Source organism: Syngnathoides biaculeatus, chromosome 18 (genome assembly GCF_019802595.1).
Source record: "Syngnathoides biaculeatus isolate LvHL_M chromosome 18, ASM1980259v1, whole genome shotgun sequence".
Classification (NCBI taxonomy): domain Eukaryota; kingdom Metazoa; phylum Chordata; class Actinopteri; order Syngnathiformes; family Syngnathidae; genus Syngnathoides; species Syngnathoides biaculeatus.
In genome coordinates, this window is record NC_084657.1 from 19,189,832 (window position 1) to 19,214,859 (window position 25,028).

General features: G+C 41.3%; 1 protein-coding gene across 1 annotated transcript; it reads left to right on the plus strand.

Moving 5' to 3' along the window:
- Positions 1-1,580: 1,580 nt before the first annotated feature.
- Positions 1,581-25,013, plus strand: slc7a3a (solute carrier family 7 member 3a). Its single transcript, XM_061803738.1, has 12 exons — positions 1,581-1,735; positions 12,040-12,606; positions 12,747-12,908; positions 13,730-13,904; positions 13,984-14,099; positions 18,281-18,503; positions 18,586-18,725; positions 18,820-18,922; positions 19,948-20,174; positions 20,249-20,415; positions 21,197-21,305; positions 21,584-25,013. The coding sequence occupies exons 2-12, from the start codon at positions 12,240-12,242 to the stop codon at positions 21,730-21,732; spliced, it is 1,938 nt and encodes a 645-aa protein (XP_061659722.1). The 5' UTR covers positions 1,581-1,735; positions 12,040-12,239; the 3' UTR covers positions 21,733-25,013.
- The last annotated feature ends 15 nt before the right edge of the window (positions 25,014-25,028 follow it).

Genomic DNA, 25,028 nt, shown 5'->3' on the forward strand with positions numbered 1-25,028 from the left:
ATAATAATGCACGGAAATCAAAACATCTTCCTTTCCCTTCCTTGCTCTTTGGCTCAATATCATGGTAATATTATCACACCTTGGGAAAAGAAATGAATCATTGATTACTAGAAAAAATAATCAACAGATTATTAGTTAATTGCAGTCCTACATTGGGTATATTTAAGAAAACAGTAGTTGATAAAAGAAGTTTAAAATACCAGTACATGAAATATTTGACGCTGGGTTTAGTTGCCCCTCGAATCTCGATTTTGAAAGAGTGATGGGTGCATTACATCGATAAAAGTAAGTAAGTTTCTTTCGGCTTGTCCCTTTCGGGGTCGCCACAGCGTGTCATCTCAGATGAACGCACATATGTTTGGCACAATTTTTACTCCGGATGCCCTTCCTGACGCAACCCTTCTCAGGGAGTGGAGGCCCCAGTGGGATACGAACCCACAACCCCTGGTTTATCAAACCAGTGCTCTAACCACTGATATATATAAAACAATGCTTGTCTGGTTTTCGTTTTATGTTCATGTAATCAGCAACAGTAGAATGTTGAATCCTCTACTAAAGATAGCGTTGAAATACGGAAGCTGCGCCTGCTGCTTCATTTCCTTATATGGGTGTCGCTACTACGGCATAAAGCGCGCACATTTCATCTCTTTCTTCGACAAATTAATTATATCTTATACCATATCACTCAAATTTCAGTTTCACCTATAAAAAATGAACCTTGACGTCTCCTTTATACGTTTTGCCCTCGATTAATGGAAAGCTCCGCCCCGTGACGCCACTTTGTTTACACACCCCCACAAGTGCATCAAAAGCACATGCACGGACCTACTCAGCCAAATATTTCAGAAGCACGCAATCAAGCGTTACCTTCTGATTTCCCCCCTCCTCCTCTGCGCTTTCAAGGTAAACGACCTTCAATGTAATAAATTTTCTCTTTTGGGGGTGGGGTGAGATTTTGGAAACTCACGATTTATGGCGGTCAAGTGAGTCGACTGACGCAATCCTACTACTCGTGTTTCTCTCCCATAACTGGCGCTCGAATTGTTTGAAACAGACTATCGTCAGTGCAATTAATTATTAAAATGCAGCGATAAATATAAATGTTTTACTTTTTCAAGTTTTTGAACGTTTTCCTTTTTGTACGCCTCGTTGCTTTATATACCAATTTGAGCGGGCAATCAGTTTGACGTCAGAGAATGAAGAGGCTTTTGAAAAGGCGATACAACAATCGCGTTATTTAAAGTAATACCTACATGCATGTATCCCATTTTTGGGTGTTTCAGTGCACATTGGAGCTCGCGTAGGTTATTTTAGTCTTGTGTTTTTATTCTTTGTTTTGTTACGACACGTAGTTAAATTAGACAAGACAGCACGGACTGTAGGATTTCATCATTTTCAAACAAGATTGACGAACACAATCGCGCAGTTTTGAGAAACACCAAGAGCGTAGCTGTGAGTTACCAAGGATATGTCATTCCCATGATTAATAAACTTAAAATAAAACAGGGGTTTCACCTGTTCATGAATATTAAACTCAAAGTCAAGCAATCCTTTTCGTGTGACAAATTGGGGCGTTTTCTGTGGTAGCTCATTGTGAGTGTAGAAAATTACGACCGTCATTGTAAACAGTGAAAGCAACATACGGAACCGTCGGAGGAGGGAGCCACGTCGCTAGCTGCGATTTCTTCTGTCGGTGGTAGACGCTTCAAACTTGCCCACTGGCTCGTTAAATAGCGTAAGTAAAATTTTCTTTTGTTCAACCCTCGAACAATTTAGTTTGACATGACTCCATTTTTTTTACGGGAGTATTTTCATGCCGTTAAAGTGGCTCATTCTTCCGGTGACTCTTGCCATGTCGGAGCGGTCGGGCACTACACGTGTGTTGCATCAGCCACAATATTTGGACTGAAACTATGAAATTATTGGACAATTTGAGTAGAAAAGATCAGAATGGAACCTAATCGTTAGTAAACAAGCGCCACCACAGTGTCAGGTGTCTCGATGTGGTCAAGTGAAGGGTGTGGGATTTGCCTTCATTGATGTTAAAGCCAACTGATGATTTGCGTACTCGGACCGATAGCCCAATAAAATCCACCAAATGAACACCTTTTACACGGCCAGTCAATGTTTGACGATGTGTGTTAAGTGATTTGAATTGGGGTGCAACGCATTTGGTAGTTGCGTGTTCCTGAGTGATTCATTGTGTAGCAATGCACTCGGGGGGGAGTTGGCCAAAGTGTTTAGCGCACACAGCCCAAAGCTTTGTGACAGGCAAATACGCGTCATATTTTGACGAGATGGAATCGTTTGTTGAATGAGTGCATTTTTTTAAAAACGTCCATCAGTTATGAAGCGTGTCTGTGCGTGCTTTATAAATGGTATAGGGTTCGTCGCTTATGTTTGATGTAATTCAAGGGGAAGTTGAAACGGACCTTTTTACTTTGTTTATTTATGTTTCGGGGTGCAACAGGAAGAACGTGCACCACACCTTGAGTGTACGGGAAATTCTCTTGGATGATCAGCCAGTAGCCATTTTGGTGTTTTAATTAGGGATTCATTCATCTGTGCTCGTTTCTGTTTTCTTTGTGACTCACACACTCGTCGGAGGAGTTAATGGTTAGTGAGTACAGTTAAGTAAGCTCTTGTAGTAGTGTAGTATTTTGCAAATAAGGCTGTGTTGAGACTGAATTCAAAATGGAAGATTTCTAACTTTTTCTTCCTCTTTAAGAAAAAGGAGGAGTAGGAGAAAAAATCTGAACTTTTTCCCCATTTTTAAGCACAGTGCTAATTATTAATGTTCTAACCCTGCATACTGTGATAGTGGCTTAGAATAATAAATACAAATACTTTTTAGGGATAAAGTTTGTGCATTGTTTTTTTATCAACAATAATCATATCTGCTATGTAACTGCATTTAATGTTGGTCGTTATGGTGGTATTTAGAAAGTGAAATATCTGAGTTTGGTTTGCTTTGTCCACTAAAACATTACATTCATTGGTTCGTTAAAATTAAGGCAGATCATCCCATCTTCGGAAAGTGCGTGAATGCAGTGTGTATGGGAAGTTGTGGTTATGGAGATCTCCGTTAAATATTTCATTGGTTGTTTGGCAATTAGTAATTGCAGAAAAAAACTTTAGAAATCTCATGTTAAAACTGAAAATAGTCAAAAAGTGGGGAGACAAGGTTTTCAAACAACGATTGGCTACTCTGTTGACACCTTTGCTAAAAGAAAGTAACTTTTTCTCTGGGTGATTGCCCGTGGGAAAAATGAACGAATTCTAGCTTTTGTCACATTCCATCTCCCGGCGAGTGCACTTTTGTTTTTTTTGTTTTTTTTTTGGCAGCGGTACTTGGGTCCAAGCAGTTGAATTAAAGGGTCGTCCGGTTCGAGTCAAGCAGTCCGCACGTACGCAAGTTCAAAGGCAAGCATGCCCTTAAGCAAACAGTGCGAGCCTTTATGGTAAGCCATGGCGTCCCGTACACATACAAACATACATTGTAGCTCAAAGGTGGTGCTGGAAGTACTTTGTGTGTGCGTGCGTACACCCAGCCATGTACTAATCCACCTTCCAGGGTTATGCAAAGTCACATTAGCACTTTTATTGGTCGGTTATGTCTTCTGGGCTACTGCTTACATTTGGATTAGACCAATCCCTGCAGTACCAAAAATGGCATCGTCCAGTCTTTGGTTAGAACGGTGATTCCCGACCTTTTTGAGCGCATTGTATAATAACACCACCAAACAAAGATATTACAAAAAGTATAAATGCTGAAGTAATAGTGATCTTGTCTCAATGTGCCTGCAAACTGACATATTCAGCGTGAAATGGGGATCTGTTTAAACAACGACAAGCTGATATACTCACCTGTTTAAACGACGATATACTCACCGGAACCATGAATGGAGTGGATGCACAGGGTCATTGTTCCTTCTGTCATCACTATACATTGCTGGTATAAATAGATGAACATATTTTTATAATATAGATGAGCATATTTGTCATGTCATTATCCAAGCCGCTTCTCCTCACAAGGGTTGCGGGAAAGCTAGAGCCTATCCCAGCTAGCTTCAGGTGAAAGGCAGACTACACCATGAACGTGTTGCCAGTCAGTCACAGGGCACATATCAACACCATCACTGAGCTGGAATCGGTCCCACGCTGCCCGCACCAAAGGCAGGTGTGTGTACCACTACACCATCAGTGACTCTTAGCATATTTGTAATTAACTAATTAAATAAATTAATAACTTTACGACAAATGTGAATGGGGAAAAAAAACACTTGTGGACTTGCTTAGTGATTGATAGAATTTTACTACAATTTCATCATCGGTAAATTGGCCAGCACCCCATTTTGGGTCACAACCCTAAACTTTGGGGAAACTTTTCATTACAGGAGGCATCACAAATGGATGAAATTGGTCCGCGGTTTATGACACAAATTCCTATGACAACCAAGTAAAACATGTTTGTACCGGAAGTTGGAACATGACTGTATTTGATCACCAACAGTAAGGCAATGAATTGATTTATATATATATATATATTATTATTATTTTTATTTTTAAAAAGTACTAGTTCAAAGTGTATCCTTGCTGACATGCTATGGCTTTTCTTTCACTAAAACATGGCTGTGAACAGCGAGGCACGAGTGTACAAAGGGACAGTCACTCCAGCTAACTTAGCCCTTTGGTTGCCATATTTTTTTGGACTTTCTTAGAGAGTTTTTTGTGGCGCCTTATAGCGTTGAGTGTGTTTAAGTTGGCAACCAGATGACCTGAGTGGCATAATGTTCCCATTTGTTTGTATGACGACAAGAAATAAAGCCTCATAGAAGGCTGTCTCAAAGTCAAAATGCAGAATTTGTGATCTATCCACATTGGAAACTTTTCACCCAAGGTATGTGCTTCCAAGCAGAGTTCACATTGCCTCACCTCTGGACCAGCTGAGACGTGTAGTTCAAATGTCATTTTATATGATTTTGAATTGTTGAACATCTGAATGTTAAATTTATTAAAGAATGCAATTATGTATGTTGTGGTTGATGATAAAACTTGGATTTTACAATGCGGATTGATTGTGGAACTGCATTCCTGCTGTAAATAGGTTAAGTTGTTTGTTGTTGCTTTTTCAGATAATCCTCTTAGATTCCACTGCACCTGTTGCTACATTGTAAAAAGGTGTCATTTATGGAGGAGAAAGTTTTGGTTTCTGAATGCTTGAGATCATTGGTATGAGGGAAGGCACCTCTCGGCTGCACGTCTTTTATGTGCTATATGGCGGAAGTTGTTCCATTGCTTATGTTGCCAGGCGGGACATTCCTAAAGGCACATTTCGGCACAACCTGCTCCCCTTTACACGAGGATAATGGCAAATTACAAAACCACAAAAGATTAGCGGCTAAGGTGTGGCCAAATTTGCGCAATGGGGTTCTATAGTAGGAAAATACCGCAAGAGAGATTAGCGCATATTATTCATTCTAAGGTGTATCCTGGCTCCCATGTCAAGTAGACTAGACTAGAAGGTAGAGTAGACTTTAAAGACTATAATTTCTGTTTTTGGTCTATGAGTCACTAAATGGTTTAGGTCCTGAATACATAAATGAAAAGCTCATAAAATACAAACAGATCTACAGACTCAAGTCAGAGTCCAACCTTAGAGGCGCGATGATCAACAACAAATCAATTATCAAATTAATCTCTCGTGAGTTTTGAAAATTGATTGTTTATGGACCTTCTTTAACCTAGAATTGTCCAAATCCCGAGTAGTAAAATGTAGTTATTACATTTATGATAATAACAAACCACAAAATAAAAAAAAAATAGAATAACAAAGACGACGGGTTATCGTTTGTGTTTCAACAAAATATTTGCAAACTTTTACTTTGGAAAAAATGTACACCTTTTTTTTTTTCCCACATTTTTTGGCATAATGGGCTTAACCACGAACTGAATCATCATCAATTTATGTTTGTGCATTTCAAAATAACGTCCTGTTTTTGAATGAAGGGAGATTGCGTGTTCTCTCCTTCCCTGTGTGGGTATTTTCCGGGCACTCCGGTTTCCTCCCAACTTCCAAAAACATACCCGGTATGTTAATTGGAGACTCCAAAATTGCCTGTAGGTGTGAGTGTAAATGGTTGTTTGTATTTGCCCTACAATTGGCTGGCAACCAGTTCAGGGTGTAACCCTACCTCCTGGTTTAATGTAGCTGGGATTGCCTCCTGACCCCTCTGAGGATAAGCAGCTAAGAAAATGTATGGATGGATGGGATAGATATTTGAAAATCTTGATTTAAAAAATTTACAGATTAATCAATTATAAAAAATGACTTAATCGCAGACCTAATTCAAAGCGAACATGGTGACGCACCATTTACCTGTTGGTCTACGCACAAAGTAAGACTGCAGCGCCAAGTGTCTTTTTATCCAGATCAAAGACCCCCCCATGCTTATAATTCAGCCTTTTTAGAGCATGATCGTGCTTTAAAAAGTATTTCTTGCGTTGTATGTTTTTAGTAACTTAGATTTTCCTGTTCTGTACTTTGCTTTTAAATGTCTTTTGTGCTTAGTTTTTAAATGGTTTTAATCATGTGAAGCACATTCAGTTTTTCTTGTATAAAATACATTATATACATTTTCCTTCCCATTCCTATGTTGATTTACATCACAAGATAGCACGGTCAATTTATTGACACCCTCAAATTGGAGAGGTGTGTGTGTGTGTGTGTGTGTGTGTGTGTGTGTGTGTGTGTGTGTGTCGCTCGTGTTTATTATCTTGTAGTTCTTTTGCGCTTTCATTTCATTGTTTGGCAGTAGCCGTTCTAGGCAGGATATTGTCTTTGAAAGCAAGAGCCTGGGTGCTCTTTGATTAGTCTGGTACTGTATATTGTTTTCAGATTTTAAATAGAATGTTGCCTTTTGTATAGAAACATTTGTGATGATTAATGTCCGGTATACTGGTATACTGCTGAAAAAAAAAAAAAAAGGGATTTGTGATCCCTTTGTGGCTTTATTACACGCAAGCCTGCTCATTTATTTGTTTTGTTTGTTTAACCAGGTTAGGTAATTGAGATTCTTATTTCCAATTCATACCTGGCAACAGGCAGCAGAATAAAAGAAAACAATATAAAAGCATTGGGCATTGACAACAAATGGTACAATGAGGTAAACTGTTGTTCAGTAATACATAATACATAATATTGCACCATAGCACATGGAGAATAAAATGTTAAAAACAGGTGCAGTGATCGTATACAGTAGCCGTCTGTAACTTTTTTTAAAAACAAAGTTACTGGGATGAATTAGCTGAGTTATATATATATATAATATAATATTTTGTCCAGTGCTCTAGTTGTTTGGGCAGAAATATGAATTGAAGATCAACCAACAATAGTGTGGACTTTAGGAACGAAGAGGTTAATAAAGCTGCTGAAAGATGAGTGTGGAGGTGAGCAGAGAATGAAGATAAGTTGGGGTCTTATGGATAAATATGGTTCAGTGAAGAGCAGGTGAATTGACCAGCGAGTACAGTACATTCATCCATTACCTGAGCGGGTTCTCCTCACAATGGACATGGGAGCGCTGGGGCCTATCCCAGCTATCTACGAGCAGGAGGCCGAGTACACCCTGAACCATTTGCCAGCCAATCACAGGACACATTGCAACAAACAGCCCTTCGCACTCGCATCACACCCATGGGCAATTTACAGTCTCCAATCAATGCATGTTTTGGGGACGTGAGAGGAAACCGGAGTACCCAGTGAAACCCCACAAAGGCAAGGGGAGAACACCGTGCCGCCAAGTACAGTACAACAGACAGTAAATAGCTCAAAGCACTCAAAGGGAGTTACACCACACTGGAGTGTGCTTCATTTTTTTCCCAGAAAGACATGTGATGATAAAATCAGACATTTGAAAAGCTAACAGACTCTCAAAGTTAAGGATTGATATTTGACTGTATTTATTTACATACTACACTCCATTTTGTCTTGGGGTTAAACTTCAGATACAGCAGTTCAAGGGATCTTATCTGCAAAATACTATACTACTTTTCCAACAACTTTTCAAACTATTTTGAGTAACCATTAACTTTGTGGGTCAAAGTGATCAAGTGGCTGTCGTCTTCATTCTAAGGCAGGGGCGTCAAACTCTTTTTTTTTTTTTTTTTTTTTTTTTTTTTTTTTTTCCTCGGCCCAAATTGTAGTTATGATTTCCCTCTGAGGGCTGTTAGAACAGGGAAACCATATAAATGTTTAATCTCAATTTTTAATGTTTTATTATAATGACAATTGGGAATTTGGGTACAAGTACAAAAATCACAGAAGTTGCCGAACATTATTTGCTTTTGGATGGCCATATAAAAGGCTTTGGCGGGTCCCTATCTTTTAACTAATGTTCTAAGATGACTTTTTTTTTTTGCATATAAAATAAATTGATTAAGCATATTTTTTCAAATGTGTAAAATGGAATGCACTACTTGACTGTAGCCAACAATTAAATAAATGCAATACAATTTATTATGGCTTCTTATTATTCTCACTTCTTTTTTGGTTATAGTTATTTCCATTAATCCTCTCACCACATGGTTTTAGTTTTGTTTGCAAATTAAAATTGGCTACATTTGTAACCATCTATTAAATGTGGAACAGTAGGGACCTTGCTAAATCCTGAGCATATACTGAGAGGATCGACGGGAATGTCAGTCAACCTACTTTTGAGCCGTTGTCTTGAATTGTAAAATTCAAATTTCAGAACATACGCTGTAATACATTATGCCATATTTTTGCAAATAGTGCTCTGATTAGTTGGCGGGTTCATCATCTAGTTCTGACAAATACCCACTCCCTCAATTAAAAACCTTCAAAAACGGTAGTAACACTTTTTCCAAGATGATAAATTCCACACCTCTTCTTCAGATTTGAACTCTGTTGCTAACCAAAAGAGCAGTCAACAACAGTACCATGTGGATTAAAATGTGGAGGTTTACTCCATGTTATAGACTGTAAATCTGCTACAAATTGTGATCCCAAAACAATTTAATATTTCAAACAAATCTTAAAGCATCCTCTCTTGTAACTTCCATCAACAACCCAGGCTGAACTCAGGTCCTGTCCGACATACAAAGATATTTTCAGTCAGGTGCATCATTTCCACATACTTCTTTGACACTAAACTGGATTGTAATATTTTCATATTTAGACATGGCTTTGGCGTTTCAGAAACAGCAAAAAAAAACTGCACAAATTGCTGGGTATTGGTTCCATACCTCCAAAAAATTAAAAAGCAAATGGGTATATTTGTCAATAGTGGACTTTTCAATATTCCGAGGATTACTGTAGTCCTTACCTTTTTCAACTCCACTTGAGTAAATAAACGCCCCTAGCCACTATATGTGGAAATCTTGTCTCGTTACAAAAGGTTTATTTTATTTTATTTTTTTATTTTTTTTGATGAATGTTCCTCAGAGGACTTCTCTACAGACCTGCTCTTACACCGCACGACCCGGATGCAGACGCATAGGCCTCAAATTACACACTGCTGTGAGCTTGTGTTGAACGCAGCTGGAAAAATACCAAAGCGGTCATTAGCTTGCCATCTGCTCATTGTACACATCAGTGGGCCGGGCCCCCACGTCAGTCTACGTCATCTCCGTGTTGACCCATCAGGTGATTGGCGAGCCCCCATATGATAAACAGAAGGATGCAGCATCCGTCATGGTCTCGTGTTGTTCTGACTTGCTCTGTTGGGCATGTGTGTTTTTGAGTTATTTTTATGCAGGCGTTCTTTTAGTGTCCTTGACACTTCTCGGAGAAACTTTTCTATCCACACAATCCAAGGACATTTTCTTTTTAAAACCCCACAAAAACCTGACTTGGTTGGCCTAATTAAATACTGACCTGCAATACTATCAACTGTTCCAGGGGTTTACATGAGGGAATGTATTTTAATAGTTTGAATATGCAATTTGTATATTAAACCGCCTTCTTCCCAGGCAGCTACTTGCTGTTGTTTTCTTATCCTTTGTTGATAGTAGTTTGCAGATATTAAACGGTGTGTTCCCTGCAGAGTCTGGTTTTCTCAGACCCTCTTCATTTGTATATCTAGCTACTGAGACAACAAAACTGTCCGATTTTTAGGCCCCCTACCTTCATTTGTTTTTGTTTTATTAACCCAAAAAATACTATTGTGGGTTTATTTGACAAAGATGAATGAGCACTGGGTAGTCCTGTACTGCCAGGATGTCTCAGTGGGCTGACAGAGTTGCCGCAACCAACACCGCTTTGTCGTCTGGTGAAACACATTCTTAATCCTTTCCAAACTTCCCTGTAGCCCCTTTCAGTCCTTTGCCTCACAGTAAAAGAGTGCAAAGATGTAAACTTATTGTATTAAGCATAATTATGTACAGTCATGTGTGTTCATGTTTGATGTTTGCCTTTAGGTATCAATGTGACGTCATTTGATTTCTTTAAAAAAAAAAAAAAAAGACCATTTCAATCGCCTCCAAAATCAACCGTCTCCATAACAAACATATTCTAAAATAAAATAAGCATATTCAGACATGCTAATCAGCAGATATGAATGTGTCACAGTTTGGTCAGTCAATCAATTTAAATGCAGTATCTGAGCTGTCGGCGGCATTATATTTTCTAACTAGGAGGGAGCTATATTAAATGATCAACTATAAGCAATGCAACAAGTGGCTGCCATTTTTAGAATTTCCTAAAAAAACGTGGAATGAGTAACTTCTCTGGAACCCATCCAATTAGGATCCAAAACAGATCAAATAAAATCTTTTTAGAATCAATTCTATTGAATTTTTTTTTTTTTTAAATCATAAGTTTCAATGATCAAATTCTTTAAACTGCATAAGTTGGTACTGACTATGGTCTGAATTTGGTGTACAGTACGTAATCCGATACAGCTAAATGTGATGATGGTTAGAAATCGCAATTAGTATTTGTGCACAATTTTAGGTAAAAAAAAAAAAAAGCATGACCATTCAGGTCCCGTGTTATATATGTACATTATAAAGTGTCTTAAAAATGACTAACAGTCCTCCTTTGTCATGTTTGGCCAAGTGTTTCATTAGCCTAGCACTGCGTCCATCTCCCATAAATGTCTGTATGAAATACAGGTTCCGGTGGAGCAAACATGGTTTCAGACAAATGTTTTTTTTTCTTTTGGTTCCAGTGGACTTTCGAGGCAGAAATTTTGGGTCGCCTTATTTTTTTTCCATGAACTTGGCTGAGTTTTTAGTTTTAGTTTAGCCGCTTATCCTCACAAGGGTTGCAGGAGTGTGCCGGAGCCTATCCCAGCTATCTTTGGGCAGGAGGAAGGATACACCCTGAACTGGTTGACGGGCAATCGCAACGCACATAGAAACGAGCGACAGTTCGCACTCACCTCATCTGTGAGCAATTTAGAGTCTTCAATTAACTTACAATGCGTGTTTTTGGGATGTAGGAGACCTGGAGAAAACCCACGGAGGCACAGGGAGAACTGGCAAACACCACAGAGGTGGCGCCAGGATTTGAACCCCGTTCCTCAGAACTGCGAAGCAGACACTCTAACGAGTCGTCCACTGTTTCACCCATTACATCTATGTATTTTTAATTATTTCATTTTTTTCCCCCTTACATTCATACATCCCATTTTCAAAAGTAAGAAAAAAAAAAAGAAAACAGGTGAATTGTACTCAGGTTCAAGTGGCTATTTCAACCAGGCTCACACCATGGGTGTTGTTGCCTACAGCAGCTCCTTGCGGGTGTTCTTATTTTGTATTGGTGTGTTTGACTGTTTAGTATGTGATGGATGTAATTTATGTGTGAAACTTGGCAAATTGCTGGTGTGGGTGAGAGCAATTTGGGGACGGAATGTTGTTAATAAAGTGCAAGGAGCTGAGTGCAAGTAGCCGCAGCAACAGCTTTCAGCTGGAATGGAAAGGATGCAGTAATCTGCTCTCCCTGCTGCTAAGCACAGAGAACATTTGGCAGTTCCTGAATAGTGAACTTTTGTTTTCTTTCTTGGCTCTTCACAGGCTGCAAAATACTGAGACCTGCCTTATCCTCTTCTGTCCGCCCAAGCTAACACGCCCACGCCGGCGGACCAATCATCGACTGCCTCACCTTCGCCATCTGCGCAAAGTTTCTTCGATTCCACGCCTCACGCCAATTACACCCACCCGCTACACTCGAGAGGGATCAAGGCACATTGCACCCACGTGTTTTCACAGCAAACATGGTTAGCAAGCTGTCCCAATTCGGCAACAAGCTGCTGCGTCGACGCACGCTGGACTTCTCCGGCGAGGAAACTCGCTTTGCCCGCTGCCTGTCCACCCTGGACCTCATTGCCTTGGGGGTGGGCTCCACGCTGGGCGCCGGCGTCTACGTCCTTGCCGGCGAGGTGGCCCGCGAGAGGGCCGGACCCGCCATCGTCCTCTGCTTTCTCATAGCTGCCCTGTCCTCCATGTTGGCGGGCCTTTGCTACGCTGAGTTCGGAGCCCGCGTGCCCAAGACAGGCTCTGCATACCTCTACAGCTACGTGACAGTGGGAGAGATCTGGGCCTTCATCACTGGCTGGAACCTCATCCTTTCGTATGTGATTGGTGAGTCTTCAAGAAAAGGTCCTTTAACCTTATCCATGTAATGTTCACTCCATTATATTGTGGGTTATCCAGCTATATGGTTGATTGTAAAGCAATTTTCGTTCACCTCACTGACTTTTTGTACTCCCATTTTGTTGCAGGCACTGCAAGTGTGGCTCGTGCATGGAGTTCCACTTTTGACAACCTTGTGGAGCAGAAGATCTCGTTCTTTTTCAAAGCCTCCATGACAATGAAAGTGCCTGGCAAGGTGTTGGCAGAGTACCCTGACCTGTTTGCCCTCATTCTGGTGCTCCTGCTCACAGGTGAGTCAGTCCAGGGTTATAATAAAATTATCTCGATCACGCTTGAAGTGATATCTTGTGATCGCTAGCAGTTGGTTGGGCTGTCAATCATTGGCAACTGTGGGCCATTGAAGCCCTTTGAGACTCCTTTGTGATGAACTGCTCTACAAATGACTTGACTTGTTGCATTTGTTTTTTTGATTAACTACATTTTCAACAGTATCCTGGATTATCAGTCCGAACTAACACTTAACTCCATTCGCAAAAAGTGCTCTGAATAAACTTCAATAAATCACATCTGATAACAACAAATAATCATTTTTCACTTTCAACAAAGCTCACATTCATTAGCAAAATGTAGTTAAGCAACACTCTCAAATGACACCTTTATCAGCTCCTCAAAAATAGATTGTATGAATGTATAAAAATCGAATCTTAAAAAAGGATTAAGTGCCGTGTTTAGAGTATACAGTTCAAATATGAATAACACTAGTTAAAAATGTCTCGAGTTTTTATCCTATAAGGTAGTGTTTATTTCCGCCACCTGCACTCCTTATTCATTTGCACACCACCAAAAATATTTCTGTTAACGCTAAATGATCTCATCTCAATTTATTCACAAATTAAACTATAAGATCTGTGCCTGTTTAAAAACAAAGCTGACTTTGTATGACGTGCATGCGGCAAGTTAGGCTGAGGTGCTGTGTGGAGCAATGGGTAGGTCACGTGATGCAATGTGAGTGTTGTCGACCGCGTGAGTGTAAAGAGGACATTAGGCCCACTCACCACAAATGATGTGTTGGAAATGAGGTGTGAACAGCCTCGTCTGTCTCTGCCCTCAGGACTCTTGGCCTTCGGCGTGAGCGAGTCGGCGCTGGTCAACAAGATCTTCACCGGCATCAATTTGGTTGTCCTGGGCTTTGTTATCATCTCTGGTTTCGTGAAGGGCGACACGGCTAACTGGAACCTCACCCTGGACAACTACACCAGTTTCCTAAACCACACCAACACCAGCAAGTCTGTAATTTACACTCTTAAATCATCTTGTTGCCAGCCTTTGATTGTGAAGCCAACTGTGGTTTTCTCCGTCATTTAGTGTTGAGCAAGAATTTGGGAAAGGCGGTTTTGCTCCGTTTGGCCTTGCCGGGGTCTTATCTGGTGCCGCCACCTGCTTCTACGCCTTTGTGGGCTTTGACTGCATTGCTACCACAAGTACGTTTTTTTTCAGTCGTTTAAACATCACAGTTTTTCCACCAATCCTAAGAAACTAAACTAAACTGCACCCAGTAGCTGCTATGACAATTTAACCTGTCGCTAACCAAAACAGCAACAGCACAGCGTTTAAGCAGTCTTTGAGATCAATGCATTTTATCCGCAGTTAAAGGAAAACAAAAACAAAAAAAAGGGTTTTGAAAGGCATAAATTAAATAGTAAAATATACTATACATTGAAAAAAGTAAAGGTAGTTTAAAAAAATATACAACAAAATGATAAATGAACTCAGAATACCTGTAATAAATGAAAAATTAAGCTAAATTTTGACATATTTGTAGAATACAAAAATAAACAATGCCAAACAATGAACCAAAAGTGGGCATTTTTAATTCCACTCTTCTCATTGGACTAGACTGTGTGTTTACCAGTTAGTGTACACATGTTTTGCCCCTGTTTTGATGAGAGGCCGAAGTGCTTTTGGGTTTGCGGCCTCATATAAGTACAGAAGGAGGCAGAGGTGGGGGCACCTGTTTCTGGTATTCCTTACGCAACTTCAGCTGGCTTTACACACAGTCTTCTTCTTTTCCTTTCGGCTTGTCCCGTTGGGGGGCGCCACAGCGTGTCATCTTTTGCCATCTTAGGCTATCTCCTGCATCTTCCTCTCTAACCCCAACTGCCCTCATGTCTTCCCTCACCACATCCATAAACCTTCTCTTTGGTCTTCCTCTCGCTCTTTTGCCTGGCAGCTCCATCCTCAGCATCCTTCTACCAATATACTCACTCTCTCGCCTCTGAACATGTCCAAACCATCGAAGTCTGCTCTCTCGAATCTTGTCTCCAAAACATCCAGCTTTGGCTGTCCCTCTAATGAGCTCATTTCTAATCCTATCCAACCTGGTCACTCCAAGCGAGAACCTCAACATCTTCATTTCTGCCACCTCCAGTTCAGATTCCTGGTTTCTTCAGTGCAACTGTCTCTAATCCGTACATCATGGCCGGCCTCACCACTGTTTTGTAAACTTTGCCCTTCATCCTAGCAGACACTCTTCTGTCACATAACACACCAGACACCTTTCGCCAGCTGTTCCAACCTGCTTGGACCCGTTTCTTCACTTCCTGGCCACACTCTCCATTGCTCTGTATTGTTGACCCTAAATATTTGAAGTCGTCGACCCTCGCTATCTCTTCTCCCTGTTGCCTCACTCTTCCCCCTCCACTTTTCTCATTCACGCACATATATTCTGTTTTATACTTCGGCTAATCTTCATTCCTCTCCTTTCCAGTGCATGTCTCCATCTTTCCAATTGTTTCCTCTGCGTGCTCCCTGCTTCACTGCATATGACAATATCATCTGCGAACATCATGGTCCAAGGGATTCCAGTCTAACCTCATCTGTCAGCCTATCCATTACTACTGCAAACAGGAAGGGGGTCAGAGCTGATCCCTGATGCAGTCCCACCTCCACCTTAAATTCCTCTGTCACACCTAAGGCACACCTCACCATTGTTCTGCTGCCATCATACATGTCCTGTACTATTTTAACATACTTCTCTGCCACACCAGACTTACGCATGCAGTACCACAGTTCCTCTCTTTGTACTCTGTCATAGGCTTTCTCTAGATCCACAAAGACGCAATGTAGCTCCTTCTGACCTTCTCTGTACTTTTCCACGAGCATCCTCAAGGCAAATAATGCATCTGTGTGGTACTCTTTCTAGGCATGAAACCATACTGTTGCTCGCAGAGATACTTACTTCTGTCCTGAGTCTAGCCTCCACTACTCTTTCCCATAACTTCATTGTGGTGGCTCATCAACTTTATTCCTCTATAGTTCCCACAGCTCTGAACATCCCCTTTGTTCTTAAAAATGGGAACTAGAACACTTTTCCTCCATTCTTCAGGCATCTTTCGCCCGCTAGTATTCTGTTGAATAAGTTGGTCAAAAACTCCACAGCCATCTCTCCAAATTGCTTCCATACCTCTACCAGTATGTCATCAGGACCAACTGCCTTTCCAGTTTTCATCCTTTGTAGTGCCTTTCTGACTTCCCCCTTAGTATCATTTCCACTTCCTGGTCCTTCACTCTTGCCTTTTCAACTCTTCCTTCTCTCTCATTTCTTCATTCATCAACTTCTCAAAGTATTCTTTCCATCTATTTAGTACACTACCGGCACCAGTCAACACATTTCCATCTCTATCCTTAATCACCCTGACCTGCTGCACATCCTTCCCATCTCTATCCCTCTGTCTGGCCAACCTGTAGAGATCCTTTTCTCCTTCTTTCGTGTCCAACCTGGTGTACATGTCTTCATATGCCTCTTGTTTAGCCTTTGCCACCTCTACCTTTGCCCTACGTCGCATCTCGATGTACTCCTTTCGCCTCTCCTCAGTCCTCTCAGTATCCCACTTCTTCTTCGCTAATCTCTTTCCTTGTATGACTCCCTGTATTTTGGGGTTCCACCACCAAGTCTCCTTCTCCCCTTTCCTACCAGATGACACACCAAGTACTCTCCTGCCTGTCTCTCTGATCACCTTGGCTGTTGTCGTCCAGTCTTCCGGGAGCTTCGGTTGTCCATCGAGAGCCTGTCTCACCTCTTTCCGGAAGGCTGCACAACATTCTTCCTTTTTCAGCTTCCACCACATGGTTCTCTGCTCTACCTTTGTCTTCTTAATCTTCCTACCCACCACCAGAATCATCCTACATACTACCATCCTATGCTGTCGAGCTACACTCTCCCCTACCACTAATTTACAGTCAGTAACCTCCTTCAGATTACATCGTCTGCACAAAATATAATCTACCTGCGTGGTTCTACCGCCGCTCTTGTAGGTCACTATATGTTCCTCCCTCTTCTGGAAATAAGTGTTCACTACAGCCATCTCCATCCTTTTTGCAAAGTCCACCGCCATCTGCCCTTCAAAGTTCTTTCCTGGATGCCGTACTTACCCATCACTTCTTCATCGCCCCTGTTTCCTTTACCAATATGTCCATTACAATCTGCACCAATCACAACTCTCTCGCTGTCTGGGATGCTCAGAACTACTTCATCTAGTTCCTTCCAGAATTTCTCTTTCAACTCTTGGTCACATCCTACCTGTGGTGCATAGCCGCTAACCACATTATACATAACACCCTCAATTTCAAATTTTAGTCTCATGACTCGATCTGATACTCTTTTCACCTCCAAGACATTCTTAGCCAGCTCTTCCTTTAAAATAACCCCTACTCCATTTCTCTTCCCATCTACTCCGTGGTAGAATAATTTAAACCCTGCTCCCAAACTTCTAGCCTTACTACCTTTCCACCTGCTCTCTTGGATGCACAGAATATCAACCTTTCTCCTAATCATCATGTCAACCAACTCCTGTGCTTTTCCTGTCATAGTCCCAACATTCAAAGTCCCTACACTCAGTTGTAGGCTCTGTGCATTCCCTTTTTCTTCTGACGCTGGATCCGGTTTCCTCCTCTTCTTTGTCTTTGACCCACAGTAGCTGAATTTCCACCGACGCCCTGCAGGTTAGCAGTGCCGGGGGCGGGCGTTGTTAACCCGGGCTACGACCGATCCGGTATGGGATTCTTTAGATGAACGCTCATATTTGTTTGGCACAGTTTTTACGCCGTATGCCCTTCCTGACGCAACCCTCTGCATTTATCCGGGCTTGGGACCGGCCTACAGATTGCACTGGTTTGTGCCCCCATAGGGCTGCATTGGCTTTACACACAGTACATTGCCGAAAAAAAAAAAACTTGAAAAGGTTGAACAAATCCATCCAAACATAACCACGTAATGCTGGGAATTCCTTCATCTTTGCATCCTTTTTTCTGTCGTTCGTATACAGGAAAAAATGTATCTCGTATCATTTGCCAAATAGCACAGCAACCTGAATCATTTTTGACTTGCTGCCTCAATATTACTAGAAAATGCCAATGTCCTTGCAAAAAAAGAAAAAAAATTGGGGATTGTGTAGCTTCTCATTCATCCAGGTCATGGTAATCTGCAAAGGTTGAACAGTGGCAACTGGACTCTCCTTGTTTATTGAATTTGCTGTTTTTTTTTTTTTTTTACTTTTAAGAAACAGGTTTTAAAAAAACAATTGAATCACTTGTGCTATTAGGCTAAAGATTTGCTTGGTTTTAACGCCTCATTCACAGCATTCTTTTATTTCATCTTCTGTAGGTGAGGAGGCAAAGAATCCCATGCGTTCCATTCCTATAGGCATCGTGGCCTCCCTGCTCATCTGCTTTTTCGCCTACTTCGGTGTGTCTGCGGCGCTCACCCTAATGATGCCCTACTACCAGCTGAACACCCAAAGCCCTCTGCCCGAGGCCTTCACCCACGTAGGCTGGGCCCCAGCTCGCTACATCGTGGCTGTGGGCTCGCTCTGCGCTCTCTCCACCAGGTGAGGACGACGGCAACTCGCATGCCGGCCGTGTTTGGATAGCGTTTGAATGGCACCGACCTGTTTCGCCGTATTCTCCCAGCCTCCTCGGCTCCATGTTCCCCATGCCCCGGGTCATCTACGCCATGGCCGAGGACGGTCTCTTGTTCCGTGCACTGTCCAGGATGAACAATCGCACCAAGACGCCTCTGCTGGCTACCATAGCTTCTGGCATTGTCGCAGGTAAATTGCCTCACAATGACCACTGATAATAAAAGCTCATCTAATTGTTGTGGTCCAAATTGGGATCTCTTGAAAAAATCTACTTCCTCTGCAGCTCTGATGGCCTTCCTGTTTGACCTCGGTGCTCTGGTCGACCTCATGTCCATTGGAACGCTGTTGGCCTATTCGCTGGTAGCAATCTGTGTCCTCATCCTCAGGTAAAAACCTCATAATTGATAAAAAACATACCAAAAAAAAGTCCAGTGTAAATGATTCCAACTCTTTGTGCATCAAGATTTCATGCTTTCATGGTGTTGATTTTAATGTGTCTGGCAGCTCCTTGCATGGCAGCAGCCGCCCATTGGTGGTTAAAGTTTCAGTCACGGCAGAAATTTTGTTGCTTGCGTCATTTGTTTGTCTGTTATTTCCCAATCAAGTGTTTGCATTAAAGTTGCCTTCTAATTGATCATTTACAATAAATTAATTACAAATCTGCTTATAAGTTTACAAACCTTGGCAGAATTTGTGAAACATTGCATTTTTAGGAAACCTGAAAGACTAACTGAATAAGGATTATGTCATTGTTTTCTCTAATAATTGTGCTATCTGAAATGCATTATTACTTATTGTAATTTACAAACCAAATATTTGATACAGGGCAGGACGGTGGATTATCTGGAAAGTGTTGTCGTCACAGTTCTGAGGTCCCGGGTTCAGTCCCGGACTCGCCTATGTGGAGTTTGCATGTTCTCCCCGTGCCTCCGTGGGTTTTCTCCGGCCACTTGGGTTTCTTCCCACAACCCTCAAACATGCATTAATTGGAGACACTAAATTGGCCCTAGGTGTGATCGTGAGTGCAGCTGTTTGTCTGTATGTGCTCTGCGATTGGCTGGCAACCAGTTCAAGATGTACGCTGCCTCCTGCCTGTTGACAGCTGGGATAGGCTCCAGCACTCTCCGCAACCCTTGTATATGTACTGAGGGTAAGTGGCTAAGAAAATGAATTGATGGAGGGCTATTTGATACATGAATGTAAATATGTATTCACAATTTTTTATTTTATTTCCTACTTTTACCTTTTTACAATCACTCAAATAATTAAGAATGCATGGGGCAAAATACTAAATGATTGCAAAAAAAAAAAAAATATCATTTAAATGCTCAGTGGGTCGTAATAAGGAATGGATTGGGCAATACTTTTTCCCACCTCTTCCCTAAATAACTACTCTTCCTTAATGTAAAAGGTACCAGCCCCGCACGTTGCCCTCATCCAGCCAGACTGAGAAACTGGTGGAGCTGGTGGAAGGCGAGAAGGTGGCCGTGAGCAACGGGGACAGCGGCGATGAGTACACTGAGAGCGAGGAGAAGCCCCTCAGTGAGGTTTTCACCTACAAGCTGCTCTTCTCCCCCAGCGCAAAGACCCCCACGCACACCTCAGGGAAAATAGTCTATGTGACCACTGCCGTCATCTGTAAGTACAGTGCAGTGAGCAAGACGACACAAGTATGACGGACATTTATGAACTTCATTATTATCTGCGTGCAGCTATCCTTATCACCATCCTGTGCATCATCCTTGCTAACTTTCTGCCGAATCTGCTGGCTGGCCAGGGAGTTGTAGTGGCAGTTTGTATTATTTTGACCCTGCTGTGCGCCGGCTGTCTAATCATCATCTGCAGGCAACCTGAGAGCAAAGAGGCTCTGACCTTCAAGGTAAAGTACTGCCTTCTCTCTTTTTGTTTTGTTGTACACCTCATTGAGCAGCATGCACAATTCTGTCACTACAACACAGTGTCATGGGACTTGTGTCCACATCATGTATGTTTATTTTTCAAAACAGTTTTTCCAGGTTACGAAACCTTGTGTCCACACCAGTGGATTTGAAAACATCCCAGTTAACTGTATACAAAACAATATAGTGAGGCCTTAAGATACGAGCGCTCTATTGTGGCAGTGAATTTGACTCACTTCACTATTAACAGCACTTGGGCAAATAGTGATCTTTTTTTTCCCCCAAAGAAAGCTGTTTAATGCCACTCCTAGTGGAAGCTTAGAAAAACAAAATGATCTAGACGGAGGTATACGTCTGTATTATACTGCCCCCATGTGACCGAGGTAGCCACACCAGAAGGAGCAAGGCAATGTCCATTGAAATAGTGCAGTTCAACTGTCTTTTTTTTTTTTTTTTTAAATTTTAACATACATAAAGTATGATATGACTTTCGAGCATGGTCACAGAACAAATTAAACCTGTATCTCAAGGTGCCACTGTAGTCACTTGGCCGCATATTTAAATTGTTTGTGACAGGGCTTGGTCCCTATCCCCTTTACGAAGAGTGCACTTTTGGTTTGTCCTGAAATTTTACCCATAAGATGAATATGCCTCGCTTCTTGTGAGTAGTGCATTTTCTGCAGAACGTCTGGATTGAATTCTGCATTGCAGCACTTTATAACAACGTAACTGGTAACTGAATTATTGTGGTCTCCTTTTTAGGTTCCTCTGCTTCCTTGGTTGCCTCTGTTCAGTGTTTTCGTCAACATCTACCTCATGATGCAGCTGGACAAGGGCACCTGGTGCCGTTTCACCGTCTGGATGGTTATTGGTACGTTTGAAGGCCTCCCTCCCTGTTGAAAGACTCATAAGTTGAAGTAGTACACCGCAACACCGATGCTATATTTGTTTTCCCGTTTCTGGTGTTTCCCCCTTTATTTGTTATCATTAAGCTAGTGCACTTAAAATCTACAGTATGCAGTGTTAAATGCACATCAATTGTTTTTCTTAGTTTGATAAGTGGGAGTAGTAGGGCCCCCCCCCCTTTTTTTTTTTTTTTTTTTTTAAATTGTTCACTATCTTGAAAATACACTGATAATGTCCCCACAGGTTTCGCCATCTACTTCTTGTACGGCATGAAGAACAGCAGTGCTAACCGCTCGTCCCCGCGCAGGTACGAGCCGGCGCTGCAGTCTAAGAGCCCAATTTATAAGGGCGCCCCCAACGACAGCGACGTAGAGGAGGCCGGCAGCCCCTGATAGCTGCTTACGTGGTCCCGGAGAAAGGGAGGGAGGGGGGTAGTCGGTTTGGTGGGAGCGCGCCAACTATAGAACGCTGCTCCTTAGGGAGATGAGGCCACATATGTTTTACCTCTTTTGACACGTAGGCTGGTAATAACTTGATGCCTGGGACACTGTGACGCATCTTGTTTTTTTTTTTGTATTTTTTTTTTTTTTTGGTAGGGAAGTCTGTTGGTGTAGTTAGCAACGTAGCCCGCTCTCGCCACACAAGCGGTCGTCGCATCGCTCTTTTTGTCATCATACGTGATCCTCCTCCTTCCTTGTCTCCTTAGAGGAGATGTCGACTCGAGCTTCTGACGTGTCACAGGAAGACATCAACTTTCTGTGTGCGTCCAGTTGATTTATTGCACCGGCCTGTTGCTTTGTGTCTGCTGTTTATGTGTGTGTGTGTGTATGCGTGTGCGTGTAAACAGGGTAGTGGCCAAGCTGTACGAGCTCCACGTGTCGTGGATTCAAATGCTGGAAGGTCAATAATGGCACACGATCCATGTTGATGTCGCATACACAACACCTCACAAGTTCTCCGTGTTAATTCTTGAATTGTTCCATTATAAACCTTTCACCCTGAGATGTAACTTTTTGCTGACAGTGTACAGTGGACCCACTTCGATCGACTTTCAGTCTGGAGTTCTAACATAAATTTAGCAATAGAATGTTGACGCTAGTTGACTTTCAAGTTTCAACAGCAAACATTTAATTGGTATTGCTGAGTTTATCAAGTACGGTACAGTGAATTGTACCTGCAATTGATATTTCACGAATTGTGGTTATCAACATTTTCCCTCTTCACTGGTACTGGCTTTTGTTTCCCCAAAGGTTAAAGAAAAATCAAAACTTCATCCCAAGTCTCGGTCAATACACTTGGGAGGTTCCACCGTGGTTGTTACTCCCCCCCCCCCCTTTTTTTTTTCTACAAAATTCATCCTTTGTCCACACTCAATGAAGTCAGTGCAAGTGTGAGGGGCACTCGATGAGCTCAGTGTGCAGGCTGCCATTTCTAAAGAAAGCACTTCTTGTTACCGCCGGAGACATATTGTCGTCGTCCAAGTTTCAGTTTCAATGCAAACTTGGCAGCTTTGTCAGTGAAGATGAAGTCTCATATTTCTACAGTACAGCTTTACTGTACTAAATGTGCACATTAGTGCTGATTGAATTGAAAGTCATCTTTCTCAATTAGTTGATAAGCAATGCATCATTATTATTTTTTTTTTACACTACCATGCGTTTTGTAAAGCATTTAGAAATCCATGAAATGGACCCACGTAACGACATGGACAAGTTTTAACATTAGGAAATAGTACATTAACAAGCGAGTTGGAGTGTTAGAGGAGCATGTTTGTAAAGTTACCGGAGAAAAGTTTGGGAGGTAAATTAAGTTACAAGAAAAATGTCATTTTATATGGGGAATATTTTTTTTTTTTTTTTGGGGGGGGGGGGATTGTTGTCTCGAACACAAGGGGAAAGTAATACTGTAAGCGGAATAGTTGTACTGTTTTTGTATAACTTAACATTTACTCCTTATGTTACAATTTTAATTTTATTCAATTAAAACAATATTGTAACATTAAGATTTTTGTCCTGAACTTGCAGCTTTTTCCTGCTAATATTACATTGTTGTTGTTATTGTGTTTGATTCCCATCAGATTAGTACTTTTTGGGGTTTATTTACATAAAATTCGATTTTTACATAATAGGAAATTATTGTAAGATTATGATTGTTGAATTTTTAAAATCTAACTTTCAATTCAATAATTCTTGTAAAACTGACTTTTTCCTCTTTTTTTATGTTACATTATGACTGGTAATATTACTTCGACTATGACTGTGAAATTAAGACTCCCTGATATGACTTCATGCTTGTAAAATTTAGATGTAGTTTTTTTTGCTGATATAACTTTATTCTTGCAATGCTATGACTTCATTCCTCATGAATTTATAACTTGTTTTGTTTAAAACATGACTTAGTTGGAATTTACTTCATATCTCAGTACCTTTTCTGATATCTTTGTGTAAAATTTATTCTTTTCTGATGTTATGTTAAAAGAATGCTGGTAAATATTCTGGGGTGTTCTCTTAAAGGGCGTTCCCCTCTGCTTCCCAACACTACTTTCCCCCCCACCCAGAAAATTGCAATTTCCTTGTAAATGTAAATATTTTATGTGATCGTTGCGTGGCACGTTGGCACAGCTGTTGAGGTTTGGCCTCACAGTTCTGAGGACTGGGGTTCAAATCCTGGCCCGTCCTGTGTAGAGTTTGCTTGTTCTCCCCGTGCCTGCGTGCGTTTTCTCCCACATCCCAAAAACATGCGGTGTAGGTTAAGTGGAGATTCTAAATTGTCCGGTAGGTGTGAATGTGTGTCCAAATGTTTTTTTTTATGTGCCCTGTGAATGGCTGGCAACCAGTTCAGGATGTACCCTTGCTTTCGCCAAAGATAGCTCGGATAGGCTCTAGCACGCCTGCGGCCCTTGTGAGGATAAACGGTAGAGAGGATGGATGGATGGATGGATGGATGGCTGTGATTGTTGCATCAGAGTATATCATGAAGGTAGCCGTTCACAAGTAAAATTGCCCCGGATAGTAACGAGTTTGCTCACACCTCCTGTTTTAGACAGTGATGTATTTTAGCATGTACAGAGTTCAGCGACTTTTGCTGTTGATGTTAATGTATTGTTTTGTTGTTTTGCAAATGAGGTAATTGTCCTTTCTGACCAAAATAAAGTACTTCTGATCACCTTCTGAAACAAAGAATGACCCCCTAAGGGTTGGTCTATAATGCCCCCCCCCCAATATATAACTTATGTGCTTTACTGTATATTGTACAGTATGTGTAAAAGTGTATTTGTAAAATACTGTAAATTAGACCCCCAACCCATCCACCACGAATATACTTGATGCTGCTGAATTAATGTGGACAAAAATGTTTTGTTTTTGTTAGTGACTCAATAAGCAGTGCCTCAAAAGAAAGCACCAAGGCTGGGATTTTATTTTGAAAGGAAAAAATATAAATCTTATAATGTGTATGAGCCCGCTTATCATAACGTTACATCCAGCCCTCGTGCCTTTCCAAACAATCCCTCTTTATCGATAATTTGATATTAACAGCGATGGTCTATTTTTGGGGGTTTTTTTTTTTTTTGGTCTTTTATTTTATAAACTGTACATATAGCTGTCATGTATAAATAAACCAGGCTCTACTTCTCTTTTCTTTCTTTTTTTTGAATAAAAAGAAATGAACTCCAGCATTGTCTTTCTTA